This window comes from Citrus sinensis, chromosome 2, assembly GCF_022201045.2.
Source record: "Citrus sinensis cultivar Valencia sweet orange chromosome 2, DVS_A1.0, whole genome shotgun sequence".
NCBI lineage: Eukaryota > Viridiplantae > Streptophyta > Magnoliopsida > Sapindales > Rutaceae > Citrus > Citrus sinensis.
Window position 1 is genome coordinate 26,743,806 of NC_068557.1, and position 26,062 is coordinate 26,769,867.

The window sequence follows — 26,062 nt, forward strand, 5'->3', positions numbered from 1 at the left end:
ACTTCTTCAATTGAAAAGAACATTGCTTTCAAAATGAAGTTGTTAATTCATTTGATATTTTATTTAGTCGGATTTCATAACATTGGTGGATGCGTAACCCTGCTTTATGCCTCTAATTGTCACGTACCTGGATTGAAGCTAATGTCACGGAAATTGGGTTCTACTATTTATAGTGACCCGACGATATTCATCTTGTACTCAAAATAAAATCAAATTTGCTCTAAATAATAATTTGTTACAGAAAAATGAGATGGTTAATGATAAGAGCATACGCAAGTCCGAATGAGAAGCAAAACCCAACAGCAAATATGGCGAATATGCGTGGGCACATGCAAGCAACCATGCAAGCCAATAACGAAAATGCATGAGCACATGCAAGTAACCATGCAAGCCATGCATGAGGTGGGCATCACGTTCCTTCAAGGACTCTTCAAAAAATCAACGGAAAGCTTACTAGTCAAGCCGTATTGATAAATAATTCAAATTTAATCATGTTTCCTTTAAGATTATTATTTACTTCGAAATTATAGCTAAGTGGTTTAATTGATTTTAACTACTTTATTTCATTAATTTTGTTCTATAAATAGACTCGAATATTTCAATAAAAAGGGTATCAGACTTTTATCTAATTCAATTAACAATTGCGGTAGTTCTCGCCCTAAGAAGAACAAATTATTTGCTTGTTGTTTCCGCTAATTCTGACTGGGACCTATCAATTGGTATCAGAGCTAGGCAAGGATGACAACCAACAAGGAACGCATCGAACGGATAGAAACAGAGCTCGGGGAGATGCAAGATAAGATGCAGCGCATGGAGTTAGGAGTTAACGACAAGTTGGCTCACATCGAAGAAACCTTGAGCAAACTTGTGGAGTCTTTCCATACATCCAAAGACGCACCTAGCATCAACAACAACATAGCAACATCGCGACCAAACCGAGAAGACAAGGATGGCAGACGGCAGCAGTTTCAATCAAGAGTGGCAAAACTGGAGTTCCCACGTTATGCCGGCAACGACCCCATCGAGTGGTTCAACCACGTCGATCAATTCTTCGAATACCAAGGGTCAACAGAAGACCAAAAAGTTGTCTTGGCTTCATTCCACTTGGAGGGAGAAGCTAACCAATGGTGGCAGTGGCTTAGGAAATCTTATCAAGAGGAAGGACGAGACGTTACTTGGGAAATCTTCATGGAGGAGCTATGGGCGAGGTTTGGGCCAACCGATTGCGAGGACTTCGACGAGGCGCTATCTAGGGTCAAGCAAACCGGCACTCTTCGGGATTACCAGAAAGAATTTGAGAGGCTTGGCAACCGGGTTCAAAGGTGGACTCAAAAGGCTCTTGTCGGCACATTCATGGGAGGACTGAAACCCGAGATATCTGAGGAAATCCGGCTGTTCAGACCGAGAACTCTTAAGGAAGCGATCAGTTTGGCAAGAATGAGAGATGAACAATTTCAGCGACAGAAGAGGCTGGTGAGATCACCGAATTTCAGCCGTTCACCGCCACCACAAATCGTCAACAACCGCGCTTCACCAACAATACCAATTAAAAAGCTTCCTTGGGAGGAGATGCAAAGGCGAAGAGCTCAAGGTTTGTGCTTTAATTGTAATGATAAATTCACTGCAGGTCATAAGTGCACAAAACCACAGTTGTTAATCCTTGAAGCCGAAGATGAAGAGAACATACATGAAGAATCTGCAGCAACTACAAAACTTGAGAGTGAAACATGGGAAGACACGACAATAATCCATCAGCGGTTTCTTTCACTAACCCTTGGGGACAAGGGTTCTTTTCGAGGAGGGGGTAATGATAAGAGCATACGCAAGTCCGAATGAGAAGCAAAACCCAACAGCAAATATGGCGAATATGCGTGGGCACATGCAAGCAACCATGCAAGCCAATAACGAAAATGCATGAGCACATGCAAGTAACCATGCAAGCCATGCATGAGGTGGGCATCACGTTCCTTTAAGGACTCTTCAAAAAATCAACGGAAAGCTTACTAGTCAAACTGTATTGATAAAGAATTCAAATTTAATCATGTTTCCTTTAAGATTATTATTTACTTCGAAATTATAGCTAAGTGGTTTAATTGATTTTAACTACTTTATTTCATTAATTTTGTTCTATAAATAGACTCGAATATTTCAATAAAAAGGGTATCAGACTTTTATCTAATTCAATTAACAATTGCGGTAGTTCTCGCCCTAAGAAGAACAAATTATTTGCTTGTTGTTTCCGCTAATTCTGACTGGGACCTATCAGTTAACGTGGTCTTATCATTTCTTCTGTCTTCAATTATTGCTTTTGCATACTCAGAGTTATGTAAAACAGTGTCCTCAGGAACAGAGTTTGGCACTGCTCCAGTTTAAGCAACTCTTTTCCTTCAACCGTTATTATTTTGGCCGTTGCCGTGCATACCCAAAAACGATGTCCTGGAAATGGGGTACTGATTGCTGCTCGTGGGAGGGAGTAACATGTGATATGGCCACAGGTGATGTCATTAGCCTTGACCTTAGCTGCAGTGGGCTTTACGGCAGTATCCCTTCGACCACAAGTCTCTTTGACCTTGTTCACCTACAAAAGCTCAACCTTGCTAACAACGATTTCAATCTCTCTCTGATTTCTTCCGGTTTTAGCCGTTTCCTTAATCTGACACACTTTAACCTCTCTTATTCCAACTTTGAGGGTTCAATTCCTTCTGAAATATCCCGCTTGAGTAAGTTAGTTTCACTTGACCTCTCTACCTATACTACACTGAGGCTTGAAAACCCAGTTATGGAAGCATTAGTTCAAAATGTGACCAAGTTACAACTACTCTTTCTTGATTACGTAGACATGTCTACCGTAGTACCAGGTACCTTGAAAAATCTATCTTCCTCTCTGACATCTCTAAGTCTCTCTTATTGTAGAATCCAAGGTGAATTTCCCGAGAACATCTTCCGCCTGTCAAACCTACAGATGGTTCGTTTAAAATTCAATTCAAATCTGTCTGGTGTCTTTCCCAGGTCCAACTGGACAAGCCCCTTAAGGTGTTTGGATGTCTCTGGCACAAGGTTCTCCGGACAGCTACCTGATTCAATCTGCAACCTGAGGCACTTGCGAGAATTGCATCTTTCCCAATGCAACTTTTATGGATTTCTTCCTGCATCACTAGGTAATGTTACACAACTTGCTGTTTTATCCCTCTCCTTTAAAAGTTTTAGTGGTCATATCCCACCATCTCTTTCAAATCTTCACCAGCTAACCGATGTAGATCTTGGAAGCAACAGTTTTGATGGTCAATTCCCAGATATTATGAATCTAACCAGAATTTCACGTTTAGACATCTCAAATAATCAACTTACCGGTTCAATTCCTTCTCATGGAAGTGGGCTTCAAAATTTAGCAGTTCTCAGATTATATAATAACACCCTCAGTGGGACAATACCATCTTGGTTATTCACTCTTCCATTATTGCGGGATATAGACCTCAGTGATAACCAACTAACTGGCCATCTTGATGCATTTCCAAGTAAATCATTGCGAAAACTCTATTTGACTAATAATAGGTTGCATGGCTCAATTCCAAGTTCAATATTTGAACTTGCAAATTTGACTTATCTCAGTCTTGCTTCAAATAACTTTAGTGGCATCGTAGAGCCTTATATGCTTGCAAAGCTCGTTAACCTCGCAGCACTCGAACTCTCTCACAACAGTCTATCATTTGGCACCACATCCAAAGTCAACTCTTCTTTTCCCCAAATTTTCATTCTGAGTTTATCTGCTTGCAACATTAGTGCATTCCCAAGCTTCTTAAGATCTCTTGAATTAGCATATTTGGACCTTTCTGAGAACAATATCGATGGTCAGATACCAAACTGGATGTGGGAGGTTGGAAAGGATACTTTGAGTTTTCTAGATCTTTCCCACAACTTCATAACAGAAATGAAGCAGATTCCTTGGAAGAACCTTAAGTATCTTAAGCTTCAATCCAACTTACTACAAGGACCACTTCCAGTTCCTCCACCTCGCTTGCAATTCCTTTTGGCCTCGAACAATCAATTTACAGGAGAGATTATTCAATCGATCTGCAGTAGTAGTACCCTTGAAGTTCTTGATCTTTCCGATAACGGGTTCAGTGGCACTATTCCCGAGTGCATCGGAAACTTTAGAGTGTTGGATCTGCGGAATAATAGACTCAATGGAACCATTCCTGAAGCATTTGCAGAAGCCAATTTGCTAAGGACTCTTAACTTGAACAACAATGAACTGGAAGGACCGGTCCCTAAGTCCTTGGTCAATTGTACTAAGCTTGAAGTTCTAGATATCGGGAACAACAAGGTAACAGATGTTTTCCCATACTGGTTGGGAAATCTTCCAGAGCTCCAGGTTCTTGTTCTCCGTTCCAATAAATTTCACAGCTCTATGAGGGAGTTTGAAGCCAAGCAATCATTTCCTAAGTTGAGAATCATTGATCTCTCACACAACAATTTTACTGGTCCTTTGCCAGCAAGGTTTTTTGAAAATCTAAATGGGATGAGGAATGTTGGTGAAACTGAAAGGAAATTGCAATACGTGGGTGAAACTTTTTATCAGGATTCTGTAGTGGTGACACTTAAAGGAGCTGAGATCGAACTGCAGAAGATTCTCACTGTTTTCACAACCATTGACTTATCAAGCAATGATTTTCATGGGGAGATTCCTGAAGTAATTGGAAACCTTCATTCACTTCGACTCCTCAATCTTTCTCACAATCACCTTACAGTGCGTATTCCATTTTCGCTGGGAAATTTGATAAACCTTGAATCGTTAGACCTGTCTTCAAACGACCTTTCTGGAAAAATTCTAATGCAGTTGACAAGTCTAACATACCTTTCAGTCTTAAACATTTCCTATAACCAACTTGAAGGACCTATACCTCAAGGACCCCAATTTAGTACATTTCAAAACCATTCATATATTGGCAACTTGGGGTTGTGTGGATTCCCATTGACAAAACAATGTGGCAAAGATGACCCACCAGAACTAGTGCCAACAACTTCAAGCTGGTTTGATTGGAAAGTTGCCAAGATGGGTTATGGATCTGGATTGGTGACTGGCCTGTCTATTGGGTACATGGTTTTCGTAACAGGAAGACCACTATGGTTTGTGAAGATGTTTGAGAAGAAGCAATCCACGAAGAAGGTGAGAACAAGGCCGATCAAAAGAGGCAGAAGAAGAAGAAATTAACAAGTCGGTGCAAGTGATGCTCTTTGTTTTTATTTTGTCCATTGCAGTTGTACGAGTTAATGTAATTGATATTTTATGGTGAAATATATGGTGAAATAAATAGTTCTGTCGCGAGTAAGAAAAATGAAAATTTGTAAAATCAGCGAGCACTCTCTTGCAATAGAGGAAGCATCCGTATCAATTATCAAGTGAAGTCATTATTATTATTATTATTTTAAATGATAAAGTAAGCTGGTTAGCATTAGAGACCAAATCCTTGTGAGAGTCTCAATTTGCGAGCTCCAAAAATATTATATATTTTATAATTTTTTTTAATAAAATTTAGGTTTTGGGTTTATCAAGTGATATCCAAAATCGATCCGACTTTATATCCAGGCTGGATAATACCCAGTCCAGGGTATGGTCCGGATCCAGACCGAACGGGTATTTTTGCCACCTCTAGCTGAAATGATGGCTTTTGAGAAGCTTCAACTTCAGCAATGAGAAAAAAGAAGGTCCCACTAGAGACAAAAATCGACTTAAAGAATTGATGACCAAGCTATTTTTATTCATCAGCTTAAAAGTGGGGCCACCTTTCTATAATTTTCGGAAGGGGCCACGCCAATATACCGGAAGTCTTCGGTGACCAACGCGTGGTCGCTGTTACTGCAACAATATGAAGCTAATATATTCAGGAAATGAGTTCTATTTACGCTGACCGCTGACCCTTCATCTGCATTTACCATACAACACAATTCAATTAATCAATCATTTTTGTTTCATACAGAAAAATGGGATTGTTAACACGGTCTTATCAATTCTTTGCCCTCCAGTTATTGCTCTTGCATTCTCTGAGCTATGCAAAACACTGTCCTCATGAACATCGTTCTGCATTGCTCCAGTTTAAGCAACTCTTTTCCTATGTTGAACCACCTTTTTTCGTTTGTCCACGTTCTTACCCAAAAATGATCTCCTGGAAAAAGGACACAAATTGCTGCTCGTGGGATGGAGTAACATGTGATATGGCGATAGGTAATGTCATTAGCCTTGACCTTAGTTGCAGTTGGCTCCATGGCAATATCCCCTCCAACACTAGTCTCTTTCACCTTCTTCATCTACAAACACTCAATCTTTCTCATAACGATTTTGATTACTTTGAGATTTCCTCTGGGTTTAGCCGTTTCTGAAATTTAACACACTTTAGTCTCTCTGACTCCTATATTAACGGTAAAATTCCATAAGAAATCTCTTTCTTGGGTGAGTTAGTTTCACTGGATCTCTCTTCCAATCCTTTAGTGAGTCTTGAAACCCTAGTTTTCCGAGCATTAGTTCAAAATATGACCAAATTGCAAGTACTTTCTCTTGATTCTCTGGAAATGTCCACCGTAGTACTGGATTCACTGAAAAATCTATCTTCTTCTTTAACGTCTCTCAGTCTCTTTAATTGTTTACTGCAAGGAAACTTTCCAATAAACATCTTACACCTGCCAAATCTATAGATGATTCGATTAAGCCAAAATCCTTCTTTGGCTGGCAAATTTCTAGCAAACAATTGGACCAGCCCCATAGAGTATTTGGATATCTCTGAAACAAGTTTCTCAGAGTTGCCTGATTCAATCGGCAATCTGAAGTTGTTAGGAAGATTAATGCTTGGTTACAACCAATTTGTTGGGCCTGTTCCTGCATCACTTGGTAATCTTACACAACTTACTCTTTTGCACCTCATGCACAACAATTTTAGCGGTCATATCCCATCCTCTCTTTCAAATCTTGTGCAGCTAACCTGTTTAGATCTTTCAAGCAACAGTTTTGTTGGTGAAATCCCAGATATTGTCAATCTGACACAAGTTTCTTTTTTCGACCTGTCAAACAATCAACTAGCAGGTCCAGTTCCTTCTCATGGAAGTAGGCTTCAAAATTTAGTCTTAATTCATTTAAACAATAACTCCCTCAGTGGGACAATACCATCTTGGTTATTCTCTCTTCCGTTATTGGAGTATGTGGGACTCAGTGATAACCAACTCTCTGGCCATATTGATGAATTTCCAAGTAAATCACTGCAAAACATCTATTTGTCCAACAATAGGTTGCAGGGGTCAATTCCGAGTTCAATCTTTGAACTTGTGAATCTGACTGATCTCCAACTTGATTCAAACAATTTCAGTGGCATTGCAGAGCCCCATATGTTTGCGAAGCTCATTAAGCTTAAATACATTTATATTTCACATAACAGCCTATCACTAGGCACCACATTCAAAATCGACATTCCATTTCCAAAATTTTCCTATTTGAGTTTATCCGCTTGCAACATAAGTGCTTTCCCGAGCTTCCTAAGAACTCAAGATAAGTTATTTTATCTGGACCTTTCTGAGAGCAAAATCGATGGTCAGATTCCCAGCTGGATATCAGAGATTGGAAAGGATTCTTTGAGTTATCTAAATCTTTCCCACAACTTTATAACCAAGATGAAGCAGATTTCATGGAAGAATCTTGGGTATCTCGACCTTCGTTCCAATTTGCTTCAAGGACCACTTCTAGTTCCTCCATCTAGCTTGAGAGTCATTTTGATCTTGAATAATCAATTCACAGGAGAGATTATTCATTCTATCTGCGATATTATTGCCCTTGATGTTCTTGATCTTTCCAATAACAGGCTCAGTGGCACTATTCCAAAGTGCATTGGAAACTTTAGCCCCTGGTGTCAAACAAAGTGGCCATCTAGATGGTCGGCAACAACTTTGTTTGAAGAAGAATTTAGCAGCAAAGTTTGAAAGAAAACGGAAGCACACAGCTTTGACAAGAAAGAAGGAAGAAGAATGAAGAAAAATCAAAGGCGGTTTAAAATTAGAATAATATTTTAATAGCCAATTTTGGGTATATAAATGGAGCTCTTCATTTGGTTTTAATCATCTAATTAATGAGAGAATAACAAAGAGAGAGCTTGAGAGATTTTAAGAGCTTAAAATTATAAAGCTCTTATGAGTCTAGTGAATGAGAAATTGGGTGTATTGAAATTCTGGGTAGTGAGCCAAAATATTACAATACTTGTAATCCTCATATCACTAATATAATATTTTTCTTCTATCTTCGCCCATGGACGTAGGCTAAAAGTCGAACCATGTAATTTCTGATGTCCTATTTTGTACTTTTTTTTTATTTTCTTCTAATTTCATTTTAGCTGCGTGTCTGCTTCACCCACCAATTTCCTAACATTGGTATAAGAGCTATTGGTTCTATTTTTGGAGTCGGTTACTGTTCACGTATGGGTTACTATTCACGTATACGATATTATTTACATATACGGTATTGTTTACGTATACAGTACTATTCATATATACGGTACTATTCACGAGAAACGGTGTGAGTGATTCAAGAATTTTGCGGTGCAAAGCAAGGAATAATGGTGTGAGTAAAGCAAAACAACTGTGTGGTTTTGTACATGTCTAGGAAAGTTCTGTCACAAAGGCGATAAGAGCTTAAGGAGTCTGGGTTTTAAGTAGGACCATTGTGACCCCTTCAGTCTTTCCTGGGAACTTTCCTGGTGTGCATTCTCACACATACTCACAACTATTCAAGGTGGTACACTAACTTGTGTACGATATTTATCAACAAAATGGCGGCAAAGTATAAAATTGAGAAATTTAACGGAAACAATTTTTCGTTGTGGAAAATGAAGATGAAAGCTGTATTGAGGAAAAATAATTGCTTGGCAGCAATTTGAGAAAGGCTCATGGAGATAACTGATGACAAGTAGAACGAGATAGATGGCAACACAATTTCTGATCTACACTTGGCACTTGCAAATAGAGTATTATCTAGTGTGGCAGAGAAAAATATAGCGAAGGAAATATGGGATACTCTCACAAAATTGTACGAGGCCAAGTCACTACACAACAAAATATTTTTTAAGAGAAAACTCTATACTCTTCGAATGGCTAAATCTACAATGGTGACCGACTACATCAACACCTTGAAGACTCTATTTTCACAACTTACAACGTTGGGTCATAATATAGAGGAAAATGAACGTGCAGAACTTTTACTTCAAAGTCTACTAGATTCGTATGATCAACTCATCATTAACCTGACAAATAACAATCCAGTGGACAGTTTGGTTTTCGACGATGTTGCAGCCTCCGTATTAAATGAGGAGAGCAGACGAAAAAATAAGGAAAGCAGACAAGCAAGTTCGCAGCAAGCGGAGACGCTATCGGTGACGAGAGGGAAATCAACGGAACGTGGCCCCAGTGGGAGTCACAATCATGGTAGATCAAAATCTATAAGTAAGAAGAATGTTAAATGCTACAACTGTGGCAAGAAATGGCACGTTAAGAAAGAGTATTGGAGTAACCAGAAAAGAAAGAGGGCAAAGAACCTGAGTCATCAAATGCTCAGGGGTGTGCAGCAAGTACATCGGATGATGCCGAAATTCTTTACAGCCAGGCAACAACTGTTTCAGAAGGCAGAAAACGACTATATGATGTCTGGCTTATAGACTCAGGTGCAACATGGCACATGACCTCTCGAAGAGAATGGTTATATACATATGAACATATCTCAGGAGGATCTGTATATATGAGAGATGATCATGCCTTGGAGATCGCTAGTATTGGTACTATCAAAATAAAAATGTTTGATGGTACAATTCGCACAATTGAGGAGGTACGACATGTCAACGGCCTGAAGAAAAATCTATTGTCTTTGGGAAAAATGGATAGTCATGGGTACAAAACTCATGTGGAGAATGAAATTATGAAGATCGTTAAAGGCGCCCTTGTATTGATGAAGGCAGAAAAGATCGGTGCTAATCTATTCATGCTTAAAGGAGAAACACTACTGGAGGATGATGCGTGTGTCGCATCAAATGGAGAAGAATCAACGATGAATTGACATCTCAAACTTGGCCACATGTCAGAACAAGGTTTGAAGATTCTCTCTAAGCGAAAATTACTTCCGGGGCTCAAATCGGTAAGTTTACCATTTTGCGAGCATTATGTTATAAGTAAGCAGTATAGATTAAAATTCAGTAGATCTGTTGATAAAAGTAAATGCATTTTAAACTTGATTCATTCTGATGTTTGGGAATCGCCGGATATGTCCATGGGAGGTGCAAAGTACATAATGACTTTCATTGATGATTATTCCAGGAGATGTTGGGTGTATCCAATTAAGAAAAAGTCAGATGTATTTTCAGTGTTTAAAGAATACAAAGCGCGGATGGAACTTGAATTCGGTAAAAAGATCAAGTGCTTGAGGACAGATAATGGTAGAAAGTATATAGACGGTGAGTTTCTTGCTTCCTGTAAGTAAGAAGGTATTCAGAGGCAGTTCACGGTGGCATACACTCCTCAACAAAATGGAGTGGCAGAGCAGATGAATAGAACTCTTACAGAAATGATAAGAGCTATGTTAAGGACTGCTGGTCTACCCAATTCATTCTGGGCAGAAGCAGCCAAAACTGTATGTTATATAGTAAATTAGTCGCCATCTACAGCAATTGGGTTGAAGACAACAATGGAGATGTGGACTGGAAAGCTAGCTGATTACTCCTACCTACATGCATTTGGATGTCCTATGTACGTGGTGTACAACGCCCAAGAAAGAACAAAACTAGATCCAAAATCTAGAAGATGTATCTTCTTGGGATATGCTGATGGAGTAAAAGGGTATCGTCTGTGGGACCCCACTGCCCACAAGATCGTCATCATCAGAGATGTTATTTTTATGGAAGATCAACTGCAAAAGAAAGATAGAGATGATGACACTGCAAAATAAAAGTCAAAGACTGTGCCGGTATATGTGGAAAATAATCCAGAAGATTCAGATTCTTCGGAAGCAGCACCAAAGCACGAAGACCAAGAACCAGTCGAGTCCGAGGCTCTAGATTTCGTCGGTCAACTCGTAAGAGACGACCACCAACGTGGCACTCGGAGTATGTCACAGATATCAACGTTGCATGCTGTCTTCTAACAAAAGATGAAGAGCCTTCAACTTTCCATGAAACTTTAAACAGCTCAGATGTTGCATTGTGGATGACAACAATGCAGGAAGAAATTGAAGCTATACACAAGAACAAGACATGGAAACTTGTATCACTACCACATGGAAGAAAAGCCATTGGAAACAAATGGGCCTACAAGATCAAACGTGATAGCAATGACCAAGTGGAGCGGTATCGTGCAAGATTGGTGGTGAAAGGATATGCTCAGAAAGAAGGTATTGACTTCAATGAAATATTTTCTCCGGTGGTTCGACTTACAACAGTCAGAGTAGTCTTGATGATGTGTGCTATATTTAACTTACATCTTGAGCAGTTAGATGTGAAAACTGCATTTCTTCATGGAGAACTTGAAGAAGAAATATATATGCTCCAACCAGAAGGTTTTGCAGAAACGGGAAAAGAGAACTTCGTTTGCAGGTTGAACAAATCTCTATACGGTCTCAAACAGGCGCCGAGGTGTTGGTATAAGAGATTTGATTCCTTCATCATGAGCCTTGGATACAACAGACTCAGTTCAGACTATTGTACATATTACAAAAGGTTTGAAGATAATGATTTCATTATTTTGCTATTGTATGTGGATGATATATTGGTAGCAGGCCCCAACAAAGATCGAATCTAAGAATTGAAGGCATAGCTGGCTAGGGAGTTTGAAATGAAGGACTTGGGACCAGTAAACAAGATTCTAGGGATGCAAATTCACCGAGACAGAAATAACATGAAGATTTGGCTTTCTCAGAAGAACTACTTAAAGAAAATCTTGCGACGCTTCAACATGCAAGATTGTAAGTCAATTTCTACCCCACTTTCTGTTAATTTCAAATTATCGTCAAGTATGTGTCCTAGCAATAAAGCAGAGAGGAAGGAAATGTCTCGAGTATCGTATGCATCAGCAGTGGGAAGTTTAATGTTCGCTATGATATGTACTAGACCATACATTGCACAAGCAGTGGGAGCAGTCAGTCGATACATGGCGAATCTTGGTGGAGAACATTGGATAGCTGTGAAGAGGATTCTGAGATACATAAGAGGAACCTCAGATGTTGCATTATGTTATGGAGGATCAGAGTTTACTGTCAGGGGCTATGTGGATTCAGATTTTGCAGGAGAACTTGATAAAAGGTAATCCACTACTGGCTATGTGTTTACACTTGCGGGAGCAGTGGTAAGCTGAGTTTCAAAACTGCAGACTGTTGTGGCTCTATCTACAACAGAAGCATAGTACATGGCAACTACACAAGCTTGCAAGGAAGCTATTTGGATACAAAGGTTATTAGAGGAGCTCGGGCACAAACAAAAGAAAATTTATGTATTTTGTGACAGTCAGAGTGTCTTGCCTATTGCAAGGAATCCAGCCTTTCATTCCAGGATAAAGCACATAGGGGTACAGTATTACTTCATTCGAGAAGTAGTGAAAGACAGAAGTGTGGATTTACAGAAAATCCATACGAAAGAGAACCTAGCAGATGTTTTGATTATAGCGAAGCAGAAAGGATGGTGTGGAGATTGATTGATTCTCAATCTAATCTCTAAGTGGGAGAAATGTCAAACAAAGTGGCCATCTAGATGGTCGGCAACAACTTTGTTTGAAGAAGAATTTGGCAGCAAAGTTTAAAAGAAAACGGAAGCACATGGCTTTGACAAGAAAGAATGAAGAAAAATCAAAGGCGGTTTAAAATTATAATAATATTTTAATAGCCAATTTTGGCTATATAAAGGGAGCTCTTCATTTGGTTTTAATCATCCAATTTGTGAGAGAATAACAAGGAGACAGCTTGAGAGATTTTAAGAGCTTAAAATTATAAATCTCTTGTGAGTCTAGTGAGTGAGAGATTGGGTATATTGGGATTCTAGGTAGTGAGATAAAATATTATAATACTTGTAATCCTCATATCATTAGTATAATATTTTCCTTCTGTTTTTGCCTGTGGACGTAGGTTAAAAGCCGAACCACGTAATTTCTGGTGTTCTCTTTTGTGCTTTTTTTTTATTTTCTTCCAATTTCATTTTAGCTGCGTGTCTGCTTCACCCACCAATTTCCTAACACTTAGCTTAGCGTGTTGGATCTGCGGAATAATAGACTTAATAGAAGCATTCCTGGAACATTTGCTGAATCCAATTGGTTAAGGTCTCTTAACTTCAACAACAATGAACTCGAAGGAGCGATCCCTCAATCCTTCATCAACTGTACAAAGCTTGAAGTTCTATATATTGGAAATAACAAGATCAACGATGTTTTCCCGTATTGGTTGGGAAATCTTCCAGAACTACGGGTTCTTGTTCTCCGTTCCAATAAACTTCGCGGTTCTGTGAAGGGCTTTGAATCGAAGGAATCATTTCATAAGTTGAGAATCTTAGATCTTTCGATCAACAATTTTAGTGGTTATTTGCCAGCAAGGTTTTTTGAAAAATTAAATGCCATGAGGAATGTTGGTGCAGATGAAGGCAAATTGCGGTACTTGGGTGAAGAATATTATCAGGATTCTGTACTGGTGACACTAAAAGGAACTGAGATTGAACTGCAGAAGATTCTCACCGTTTTCACGACCATTGACTTCTCAAGCAATGGTTTTGATGGAGAGATTTCACAGGTGATTGGAAAGCTTCATTCGCTTCGACTCCTCAACCTTACTCACAATCACTTTACAGGGAAAATTCCATCGTCGCTGGGAAATTTGGCAAAGCTTGAATCCTTAGACCTGTCTTCAAACAACCTTACTGGAAAAATTCCAAAGCAATTGGCAAGTCTTACATCTCTTCCAGTCTTAAACCTTTCCCACAACCGACTTGATGGACCTATACCTCAAGGACCCCAGTTCAATACAATTCAAGAAGATTCCTATATTGGTAACCTGGGGTTGTGCGGATTTCCATTGACCAAAAAATGCGGCAATGATGGAGTGCCAACAACATTCCATGAAGAAGAAGAAGAAGCTGAGAGTTCAAGCAGCTGGTTTGATTGGAAATTTGCTAAGATTGGTTATGGATCAGGATTGGTGATTGGCCTGTCTATTGGATACATGGTTTTCGCATCAAGAGAACCACTATGGTTTATGAAGATGGTTGTGACGTGGCAATCCAAGAAGGTAAGAACAAGGGGGATCAGAAGAGGCAGAGGAAGAAGAAATTAATCACTTGGTGAAATTGATTTTTTTTTTCTCAATAATCAATTGATGCTCTTTATGTCTGTTTTTCTTTTGTTGTTGTAAGAATAAAAGCGACACAGATTTGGATCTCCTGATATGATTTTTAGTTGACCTTCCAGAATATTGTCCCAGGTGGTATTGGTCGTATTTAATGATTAAGATTTATTTTCTATTTTTCATATTTAATAGATGTTGACTCTTTGTGTATGAATAATAAAAATTTTAAAAATCAGTTAGCATAAAAAGTAAACTAGGCTTGGCTGAGTTAAAAGAAAAAACTTTTATTCATTCATATTAAAATAGTTTAGCTTTTTTCTTATATATATATATATATTTCTTCATTTATTAGTATAAAAAGTTTGGCAAAATGTTTTTAAGTTTGACTAAATGACTTTCAAAATAATTTTTTTTTAAAAAAAGAGATTTAATTTGAGAATTATTTGAATAAAAATCGAAGATTTAAAATTTATAAAACGAGTGCTCAGACAGAGTCACATTACAGGCCCTGCTAGCTCAAAATTTATCAACAGCTACGCCTCCCTAGACATTTTGAGAATCATAAACCTCTGCAAACAACCATCAGTAGCCTCCCTTGAGGTTCTATGAAATTTTTCTTCCAAAATAAACAAGTCTGCATGTTCTTAACAAGTATCCTTTCAAACCATTCAGCTTGAAGAAAAGGACAATGAAACTAGAGAAAGCCAAAGAGATTAAAACATCAAGATCTAACAGAAAAAAAAAAAAAAATAAACAAGTTTCTCTCCAACAAAAGAATAGAAAATGGATCAATATAGGGTATCATCCTTGCCACTTCAAACCAGTGAGATGAAAAATATGTATTGAAAGCTGCCCAATTTGTAGAAACAAAAACTTGCTGGAGAAATGGCTTCCATGATTCGAGTACGGTGCCAATCTAAAGAAAATGCAATCATAAGGATAAATAGATTCACTGCATTTTTTAATTCCCACGTAAGGTATTTTTCACAACTATTTGTATAAATCTGTACTAGAGGGATAATGTGTTTGTAGAAAAGATAATAATTATTTCTGTTCTGTATCATGCATCTGGTATATAGTCAGGTGCTTTAATACGAAGTGATGACAAGAACCCTACAAAGATTGCTATAAAATAATTAATTTATTAATCCCCCTTCTAAGTTCATATGATATACAAACCTTGAATCATTAGACTTGTCTTCCAACAACCTTATAGGAAAAATTCCTTTGCAATTAATAAATCTAACTGTTGTGCAAATTTTAATGTACTCGCAAGCGCACGAATCTATTGTAGTATAGACTAATGGTGACGAGTGTCGATCCCACGAGGAGGTGGATTTTAATTGTGTAGAATTAATTTGTAAATGGGTGATTGGATTTGTGGTGGAAATGATTTGGGATATGCTAAAACTTAAATTAAAATGGCGAGAATAAATTCTAAAATTGGAATTGAAATGGCGAGAATAAATTGAAGAGAATTCTATTAAAATGACGTACTTGGGTATCTGGATCCGTATCAACATGCATCATGGGCTAAATAATCTTTATTAATGCCAATTAAATCATGAGGGGGGAATCCACACCTCATGAACCACGCTCTAATCAATATGGTGCTAAGGGCTTATCGTGCCAAATAATAATAATCTTATACTAGAGAGCCGGTGTAACCAAGGCGGTATTTAGACAAGATTATTATTATTTGTCGACGAGAAGTCAAAACATCCACAAAAACTAGAGGGGAAGAGAAAATAAATTTACCAAATTAAGCCCATGACACATGTTGAGACTTCACCTTCAACCCAAGCTTGAAAGAAAATTAGCCACTCATAATTGAACTAGGGGCAAAATGGGAATTTATTAAAATACGAAGAAAATACAAGATGGAGAAGGAATTACAGAAAATGGATCCCAAAAATGGATTCAGAGCTATCAAATTAGGGGGGGAGGCCCCCTTTTTATAGATACATGGAGTAAATCATGGCCATCGGATTAAAAACAGTTTGGACGCTCAGGATTGCGCTACGTCATCAGTCAACAGTCCACGGTTTGACCACGTGGATGAACAGTAACACGGTTTGACCGGATGAACAGTAACGCGGTTTGGTTGAAAATAATCCTGTGTGATGCATGCACCGTACGCGAGATTTTTCGTCCACTGATATGCTGCCACGTCACCATCAACAGTACATAAGAATTTTAGTCCAACAAGATCGTGACACCTCATCAGTCAATGCCACATAATCGGTCAATGCCACGTCATCGATCCGTCTATGTGAACAGTGCCGTGAACAGTAACATATACAGTACCGTATATGTGAATAGTACCGTACATGTGAATAGTGCCATTTTTCCTTTTATGCCCCTCCTAAGGTTTTCGACCGTCCTGAGTTCAAAAGTGATGTCCGTTTTGCCATCTGATCTCTCCTTTATTGTGAAATGACTATAATGCCCCTAAAATACATAAAATACTTAATTAAAATAAAACACATGTAATTAAATCACAAGAAGGTTAAATACATAAAAGTAAGGGTTGTTAATAAGACTTGAAATATAAAATGACGGTTTTCTCATTTATAAATATGCATTTTTTAACACTCAACACTAACATCTCTTTCATTCTTAAACATGTAGAAGATATCATCTGTCATGACTCAATCCTACAACTCATGTCACCGCATCTTGTCAATTAAGGTGCGAACCCACTTATAAACTCAGTATCTCTCATGTACTTTGTTGATGTGGGATTTACCTAAGGTATTACAGATAAGACACTAGATCAAGTAGAAGAAGATGATGACACATCAAGTTGGTTTGATTAGAATGTTGCCACAATGGCTTATGCATCTAGATTGGTGATTAACCTATCTATTAGAGGTTAAAAAACTTTTTTTAAATGTTAAAATATATAATATATCATCTACTTATTTGACAATCTTATTTTATTCTTTTTATAACATAATTTAAAAAAACTTGCCTAATAAAATAATTTCATAAATTTTTAATAAAATCTCTTATTGACAACCAAACAACTAAAATTTTTTAGGTAAAAATTCTATTTGTAAAAGCTCTAATCTCTAAGTAAATAAGGTTTACTTAAAAATGTGTACCAAACGGAACCTTATGTTAAGATAAATAGTTCTGTTGCGTTAGTATGAATATCAAATTAGCGAGCACTGAGCATAGAAAATGTAAGGAGTGGAAGTGTTTCCACCCCTCTAAAAACACCTAATTAAAAGTACTTGTAAATTACACTACTTTTAGTAACATCCCTTTTAATTTAAAAGTAACACTGTGTATTTGTAATTTCTTTTTTCTCCAAACCCCGTTGGAAAAACAAAAACTATTTTTAACTTATAATTCTTTCACTAATTAGCATGAAGCTTTAATACAATTAATAGGAATCATTTTAATTTTTGAATTCCTTTGCCTTTTAACTTGCCATTTGCTTTTCAATTTCTATCATCATTTAACTTGAAACATAGAAACTCAATAATATATATTCTAGATAAATTTTTCTGTATTATTATTTTTTTTTCTTTTGCATAGGTTCTCAGAATTTGTAAAATTATAAAAAGAGACAATTGTTTTGATGGATAAAGATGATGATCATGCCTCGTGATGCAGTGCTTTTTATTTTTATTTTTTTTCTTGAAAGACATGACGCATTCGAGGGTTGATATTGTAAATTTCAGTGAAAGGGTTTTAAGAGGATTTTGGGGCATAACAATAGTCCAACTCAAAAGTAAACTAGGATTGGTTTTTCCCTTATGATGCATGCGATGGTAATTACCGTTTGGTGCCAATTTGCGGAATAAAAGGCTGCCACGATTCGAGTTCTGTGTCAATCTAGAAGGAACACGATTCACTTGATTTCTTTTGTTCTAATTAAGACTGTTGTCGTTTCACAAACTCAAATTACGCAATACAAAATGCGATGCTTGTCTCCACAGATTTGAATGATGATCAGCTTGGTTAAGTAATGTGGGAAGGCCGGCGCGGTCACTATAATTTTACTGTAAAATGCTTATAAGTACAGGAACTGTATTGAGTTTAAATATTGGCTGATCAAAGACAAGTCTTATACAGTTGACAATTCAGTACCAGCCTTTGTTATTGTCTAATAGTGCTCTCTCTACTGCCAAGTGGCAGCCACCGGCCAGCCAAACATCAAAAACTAAAATATTATAAACGGGAGCGGCTTTTGCAGCCAGTTGTACTTCTTCAATTGAAAAGAACAGTGCTTTCAAAATGAAGTTGTTACATTGGTGGATACGTAACCCTGCTTTATGCCTCTAATTGTCACGCACCTGGATTGAAGCTAATGTCACGGAAATTGGGTTCTACTATTTATAGTGACCCGACGATATTCATCTTGTACTCAAAATAAAATCAAATTTGCTCCAAATAATAATTTGTTACAGAAAAATGAGATGGTTAACGTGGTCTTATCATTTCTTGCGTCTTCAATTATTGCTTTTGCATACTCAGAGTTATGCAAAACAGTGTCCTCAGGAACAGAGTTTGGCACTGCTCCAGTTTAAGCAACTCTTTTCCTTCAACCGTTATTATTTTGGCCGTTGCCGTGCATACCCAAAAACGATGTCCTGGAAATGGGGTACTGATTGCTGCTCGTGGGAGGGAGTAACATGTGATATGGCCACAGGTGATGTCATTAGCCTTGACCTTAGCTGCAGTGGGCTTTACGGCAGTATCCCTTCCAACACAAGTCTCTTTGACCTTGTTCACCTACAAAAGCTCAACCTTGCTAACAACGATTTCAATCTCTCTCTGATTTCTTCCGGTTTTAGCCGTTTCCTTAATCTGACACACTTTAACCTCTCTTATTCCAACTTTGAGGGTTCAATTCCTTCTGAAATATCCCGCTTGAGTAAGTTAGTTTCACTTGACCTCTCTACCTATACTACACTGAGGCTTGAAAACCCGGTTATGGAAGCATTAGTTCAAAATGTGACCAAGTTACAACTACTCTTTCTTGATTATGTAGACATGTTTACCGTAGTACCAGGTACCTTGAAAAATCTTTCTTCCTCTCTGACATCTCTAAGTCTCTCTTATTGTAGAATCCAAGGTGAATTTCCCGAGAACATCTTCCGCCTGCCAAACATACAGATGGTTCGTTTAAAATTCAATTTAAATCTGTCTGGTGTCTTTCCCAGGTCCAACTGGACAAGCCCCGTAAGGTATTTGGATGTCTCTGGCACAAGGTTCTCCGGACAGTTACCTGATTCAATCTGCAACCTGAGGCACTTGCGAGAATTGAAGCTTTACAAATGCAACTTTTATGGATTTCTTCCTGTATCACTAGGTAATGTTACACAACTTGCTGTTTTATCCCTCTCCTCTAACAGTTTTAGTGGTCATATCCCACCATCTCTTTCAAATCTTCACCAGCTAATCAATGTAGATCTTCGAAGCAACAGTTTTCATGGTCAAATCCCAGATATTATGAATCTAACCAGAGTTGCATATTTTGACATCTCAAATAATCAACTTACCGGTTCAATTCCTTCTCATGGAAGTGGGCTTCAAAATTTAGCATTTCTCAGATTATATAATAACACCCTCAGTGGGACAATGCCATCTTGGTTATTCTCTCTTCCATTATTGCGGTATATGGACCTCAGTGATAACCAACTAACTGGCCATCTTGATGCATTTCCAAGTAAATCATTGCAAAATCTCTATTTGACTAACAATAGGTTGCATGGCTCAATTCCAAGTTCAATATTTGAACTTGCAAATTTGACTGATCTCAGTCTTGCTTCAAACAACTTTAGTGGCATCGTAGAGCCTTATATGCTTGCAAAGCTCGTTAACCTCGTAACACTCGAACTCTCTCACAACAGTCTATCATTTGGCACCACATCCAAAGTCAACTCTTCTTTTCCCCAAATTTTCGTTCTGAGTTTATCTGCTTGCAACATAAGTGCATTCCCAAGCTTCTTAAGATCTCTTAAAGAATTAGCATATTTGGACCTTTCTGAGAACAATATCGATGGTCAGATACCAAACTGGATGTGGGAGGTTGGAAAGGATACTTTGAGTTATCTAGATCTTTCCCACAACTTCATAACAGAAATGAAGCAGATTCCTTGGAAGAACCTTAAGTATCTTAAGCTTCAATCCAACTTACTACAAGGACCACTTCCAGTTCTTCCACCTCGCTTGCAATTCCTTTTGGCCTCGAACAATCAATTCACAGGAGAGATTATTCAATCGATCTGCAGTAGTAGTACCCTTGAAGTTCTTGGTCTTTCCGATAACGGGTTCAGTGGCACTATTCCAGAGTGCATCGGAAACTTTAGCGTGTTGGATCTGCGGAATAATAGACGCAATGGAACCATTCCTGAAGCATTTGCAGAAGCCATTTTGCTAAGGACTCTTAACTTGAACAACAATGAACTGGAAGGACCGGTCCCTAAGTCCTTGGTCAATTGTACTAAGCTTGAAGTTCTAGATATCGGGAACAACAAGGTAAAAGATGTTTTCCCATACTGGTTGGGAAATCTTCCAGAGCTCCAGGTTCTTGTTCTCCGTTCCAATAAATTTCACAGCTCTATGAGGGAGTTTGAAGCCAAGCAATCATTTCCTAAGTTGAGAATCATTGATCTCTCACACAACAATTTTACTGGTCCTTTGCCAGCAAGGTTTTTTGAAAATCTAAATGGGATGAGGAATGTTGGTGAAACTGAAAGGAAATTGCAATACGTGGGTGAAATTTTTTATCAGGATTCTGTAGTGGTGACACTTAAAGGAGCTGAGATCGAACTGCAGAAGATTCTCACTGTTTTCACAACCATTGACTTATCAAGCAATGATTTTCATGGGGAGATTCCTGTAGTAATTGGAAACCTTCATTCACTTCGACTCCTCAATCTTTCTCACAACCACCTTACAGTGCGTATTCCATTTTCGCTGGGAAATTTGATAAACCTTGAATCGTTAGACATGTCTTCAAACGACCTTTCTGGAAAAATTCCAACGCAGTTGACAAGTCTAACATACCTTTCAGTCTTAAACCTTTCCTACAACCAACTTGAAGGACCTATACCTCAAGGACCCCAATTTAGTACATTTCAAAACCATTCATATATTGGCAACTTGGGGTTGTGTGGATTCCCATTGACAAAACAATGTGGCAAAGATGACCCACCAGAACTAGTGCCAACAACTTCAAGCTGGTTTGATTGGAAAGTTGCCAAGATGGGTTATGGATCTGGATTGGTGATTGGCCTGTCTATTGGGTACATGGTTTTTGTAACAGGAAGACCACTATGGTTTGTGAAGATGTTTGAGAAGAAGCAATCCAAGAAGAAGGTGAGAACAAGGCCGATCAGAAGAGGCAGAGGAAGAAGAAATTAACAAGTCGGTGCAAGTGATGCTGTTTGTTTTTATTTTGTCCATTGCAATTGTACGAGTTAATGTATTTGATATTTGATGGTGAAATAAATAGTTCTGTCGCGTGAGTAAGAAAAATGAAAATTTGTAAAATCAACGAGCACTCTCTTGCAATAGAGGAAGCATCCGTATCAATTATCAAGTGAAGTCATTATTATTATTATTTTAAATGATAAAATAAGCTGGTTAGCATTAGAGACCAAATCCTTGTGAGAGTCTCAATTTGCAAGCTCCAAAAAAATTATATATTTTATAATTTTTTTTAATAAAATTTAGGTTTCGAGTTTATCAAGTGATGTCCAAAATTAACCCGACTTTATACCCAGACCAAATAATACCCAACTCACAACACCCGGGTACGGTCCAGATCCGGACTGAATGGGTATTTTTGCCAACTCTAGCTGGAATGATGGCTTTTGAGAAGCTTCAACTCCAGCAATGAGAAAGAAGAAGGTCCCACTAGAGACAAAAACCGACTTAAAGAATTGATGACCAAGCTATTTTTATTCATCAGCTTAAAAGTGGTGCCACCATTCTATATTTTTCGGAAGGGGCCACGCTAATATACCGGAAGTCTTCGACGACCAACGCGTGGGTGCTCTTACTGCAACAATATGAAGTTGATATAATCAGGAAATGAGTTCTATTTACGCTGACCGCTGACCCTTCATCTGCATTTACTGTTGATGCGAGATTCTGGTTGCCTTCTCTACCAAGACCAGAAACTCTGCTCAACAAACTCTACCACGACCAGGATCTCTCCTCGTAAGGTTTCTTCTCCAAAAGTTCCTGCGTACATAGAAGCAGGTCAGAGTATGCCGGTTGTTTTCCCGGCGTAAACCCTCCGACGCTTAAGTCAGATATGAAGGTTCTGGGAATATTTGCCACGAATCTTATGGCTTCTCTTTAATCTCCGTTCTTAGAGCTGTCTTTTCTTAGTTTTAATACAAAAATTCTAACCCTTTTACCTTCATTGGCTACCTTTTTATAGGCTTCCTCTGAATCCCGGTCTTCCGCAGTCCACGCCCATTATTCTCCCCACCCTCGAATGTAGATGCCCCATTGTCGTCATTGTGGGCGAATGGAAATGGACTTCGTGCCTTGATTCTCGGATAGGGATGCACGTCTTGCCAACTGTCGTTGACCGGTCTCCTCGCCTCGACCCCTAGCAGAAATGGCCTTATGCCTCTAACAGGAGTTCGGCCTCGTGAATGGCATATTCGTGGACGAGCAGAATATTCCTGCTCCTTTTCCCCTGCTACCAGGCTCTTACAGGACACACATGTTCGCAGAACTCTGCCACCCAATATCTGCTCATCACGTCTGGTCTCGTCGAAGTATTTCCCTCAAACACTGGTCCCCCAGTTTCTGGTGTTGGGTAATGTAATGGACTAGCAGTAGAAACTCAACGGTTCTTGCTCGCGTGGGACTGGAAAAGGCTGCCAAGAGTCGTGTCGCATTTAATTGCGGATGAAGTGATGTGGCAGCGATCTACCCCTCCATTTGAATTTCAAACCTACGGTTGCAAGATTCTCGGAATATGTGTCATTAAATGCTGGCAGCCTAAGAGTTTGCTCCTCAGTAAGAAAACCCAAAATCCTCAAACACGAACTCGTCATTTTCTCCCTTCTTGTCTCTTCGGCGAATGAACCTCGGCATTAAAGCTTTCATCCCTGTCTCTCTCTGACCGAGTCCCTGCTTCAGGTATTTCTTCTATTTTCTCGGTCTTGGTTAGTTGTAGATAATTTCTTTTCTCTTTGCTTTTGCTTGGGGTAGTAGTTGGTGGTAGTGTTCTGGTTATAACTTAGGGAATGTCGAAGGGTAAAGAGAAAGTTGTTGAGATTGATGACGACGAACTAGGTTTCTTGCCCAGTCTGCTCACCGATCCTGCTTTTGACCCCTGGATCCCCTTAGAACCCATTAGGTCTATTGTCGGGACTAGTGCTAGGAGGATGTCCCCCCAAACAACCTCCACGAGCGGAAGTAGTGATGAAGAGGGATCTTCTGGCTCGAAAAACACCCTAAGTGAGGATCAAGGAGGTAACTCTGGTAAGGGATCCTCACCGGGAACATCGCGACCAGAAGGGCAGAGTACAGTAGGAGGTAGAGCTTTGTCGCGGGATTATGCCATTGATTACATGACGTGCACGATCACGTTTGACGAGCTCAATGACCTCCAACTTAGGTATAGTATTCCTAGTGAAATACCTCTTAAGATCCTAGGAAAAAAGGATACACCTAGCCGGCCTCCTAGGGGATACGTTACCTTATTTCTAGAGAGCTTTAAGTATGGGCTGAGGTGTCCCTTGCAACCCTACTTTGCCCGAATACTTAACGGGCTAAATCTGGCTCCTGGTCAGCTGAATCCCAACGGGTGGAGAGTGCTCTCTGGTCTGTTCATATTGTGGGACAGATGTTGCCAAAGCGAGCCCACGGTTGATGAGGTGAAGCACATGTACCAGCTAAAGAGCAGCCCCAAAGATGCCGGCTGGTACTACTTCCAATCTAGTACCAAGAACAGGAAACCCATAACTGATCTTCCAATTGGTGGTGGTGGGACTTGGAAGAGGAAATTCTTTTTGCTGGGGGTCCTTGGGGTCAAGTTGCACAAATAGACGAGAAGGATTATCGCGTCCCACCCCGTTTCACGGTCCCAGGTTGCCTGCTCGTTTTAGATGTCTTGTATCCATAATTGTTCTCGCTTCACTGGTTTGTCTCTAACCAAGTGTCTGTTTGTGTTGCAGGTTCTTGGAGTGTTCACTTCCCGCTCAAACCTGACCAGCTCAAACGGGTCGAGGCTGTACTAGTCAATTCCTGCTCAAGCCGAGAGCTGATAACTACTTATAACCTACTCGAGTCTTGTTTGGTGTCCCCCGGCAATAAGATGGAGGATGCTGTGATTGGGGCTCTGACTCGGAAGCGTCCTCGACCTCAAACTGTGAAGAGGGACCAGAGTAAGGACGCTCCCACTGCGAAGCGGGTGAACATTGTGCAGCAGGTTCCTCCCTTGAAGACTCTACCTGCTCCTCCTGCCAAAGTCGGAGAAACTAGTGGAGCAGCCACTGATCATGCTTCCTCTTCTCCTCCTGTCGGGCTTAGATTTCGTTTATCTGACAGCCGAGCAGAACACTTGGCCCCCTATCTCAACGAGCTTTCCAAACTCGTGAGCAAGAATGACCTGAAGGACTTTGATGGCTGCACCTTAGGCGAGCTGGTGGGAGCCATGCAGTATAACGCTTTCCATCTCAGCTGCATAACCACCAACTATAAGGCCAAGGTTGGCCGTTATGACAGGAAGATGAAGGAGGACATTCAGTCGGCGATGACCAGAGCTGACGATGCCGAGAAGAAAGCAGGGGAGCTGAATCTCGAGAATCTGAAATTGATAGAGCAAGAATCTCTTGCTCAAGCGAAAGCCATTACCCTCGAGGAAGAGCTGACCAAGGTCAAGGAGGATCTTCAAAGGCAGAAGGCTATGTACGAGACTCAGCTCGAATCTCTTCGCGATTCCCACCGAGTTCAGGTCGAGAACTTGGAGAAGGAAGCCGACAACCAGTACGACCAGGGACTTCGGCATTCCTATCGTTGCATCATGGCCGTCCTAGGGAAGCAGCATCCTGATCTGAAGACGGATGACCTTACAACTGGTGTTGCTCAACACATGGACGAGGAGGCGGCCAAGGAAGATGCCGAAGGGGTGGAGCCAATCGTGATTGAGGAGGCAAACTCTCATCCTCGTGCAATCCCTGCTGATGTTGGCGAGGCGAGCACCCCCGCGGACGCAACTGGTGATACCCCCTACACCTGAGGAGGTCCAGCCAACCGATGCTGCTCGGCTTACTGATCCGCCATCTTCTCGAACATGTTTCTTGTGTTGTAATGAACAGCTTTGTTGGTTATTGATAAATTAATGAAAACTATTTTTGATTACTTTCTTGCGTTTGTATTTACAAGTTATTTTTACGTTTGAGAGTCTGCTCGCCTTCGCTTGGTCGAACAGGCTCTGACTTAGCATATGGTCTTGCTACATGACTTGGGATTCTGCTCGCCTTTGCTCGGTCGAGCAAATCCTGGCATGCTTGGCTTCCGGACTCGCCATAGACAGGCTTTAAGACTTAGTGAGCCTTCACATGCCTTTGAAAATATTTCGATGCTTGGGGATTCTGCTCGCCCTCGCGTGGTCGAGCAGATCCTGGCACGCTTGGCTTCTGTCTCGCCATAAAACAGGCTTTGAGACTTGGTGAGCCTTTGCATGCCTTAGAAAATATTTCGATGCTTGGGGATTCTGCTCGCTTTCGCGCGGTCGAG

The 26,062-nt window shown here is 39.6% G+C and overlaps 2 protein-coding genes across 2 annotated transcripts in view; both read left to right on the plus strand.

The window, feature by feature from the left end:
• The window catches only part of LOC127900340 (receptor-like protein 7), a 33,589-nt gene extending 10,666 nt beyond the window's left edge, over positions 1-22,923 (plus strand). The window contains exons 2-3 of the mRNA XM_052434985.1: positions 20,831-21,673; positions 22,774-22,923. Of these exons, the coding sequence (XP_052290945.1) occupies positions 20,831-21,673; positions 22,774-22,923 (993 nt within the window). The remainder of the gene's footprint in view (positions 1-20,830; positions 21,674-22,773) is intronic.
• A 642-nt stretch (positions 22,924-23,565) lies between these two features.
• Positions 23,566-25,562, plus strand: LOC127900341 (uncharacterized). The gene is made up of 2 exons (XM_052434986.1): positions 23,566-24,145; positions 24,499-25,562. The coding sequence occupies exons 1-2, from the start codon at positions 23,566-23,568 to the stop codon at positions 25,560-25,562; spliced, it is 1,644 nt and encodes a 547-aa protein (XP_052290946.1).
• Positions 25,563-26,062: the final 500 nt, after the last annotated feature.

What these genes read in the sequence shown, in the direction of transcription:
- LOC127900341 (XM_052434986.1), top strand. Translation starts at nt 23,566, where the DNA reads ATGTCGAAGGGTAAAGAGAAAGTTGTTGAGATTGATGACGACGAACTA. An exon ending in CGGGTGGAGAGTGCTCTCTG is followed by an intron (nt 24,146 to 24,498) that starts GTCTGTTCATAT and finishes TTTGTGTTGCAG; the next exon opens with GTTCTTGGAGTGTTCACTTC.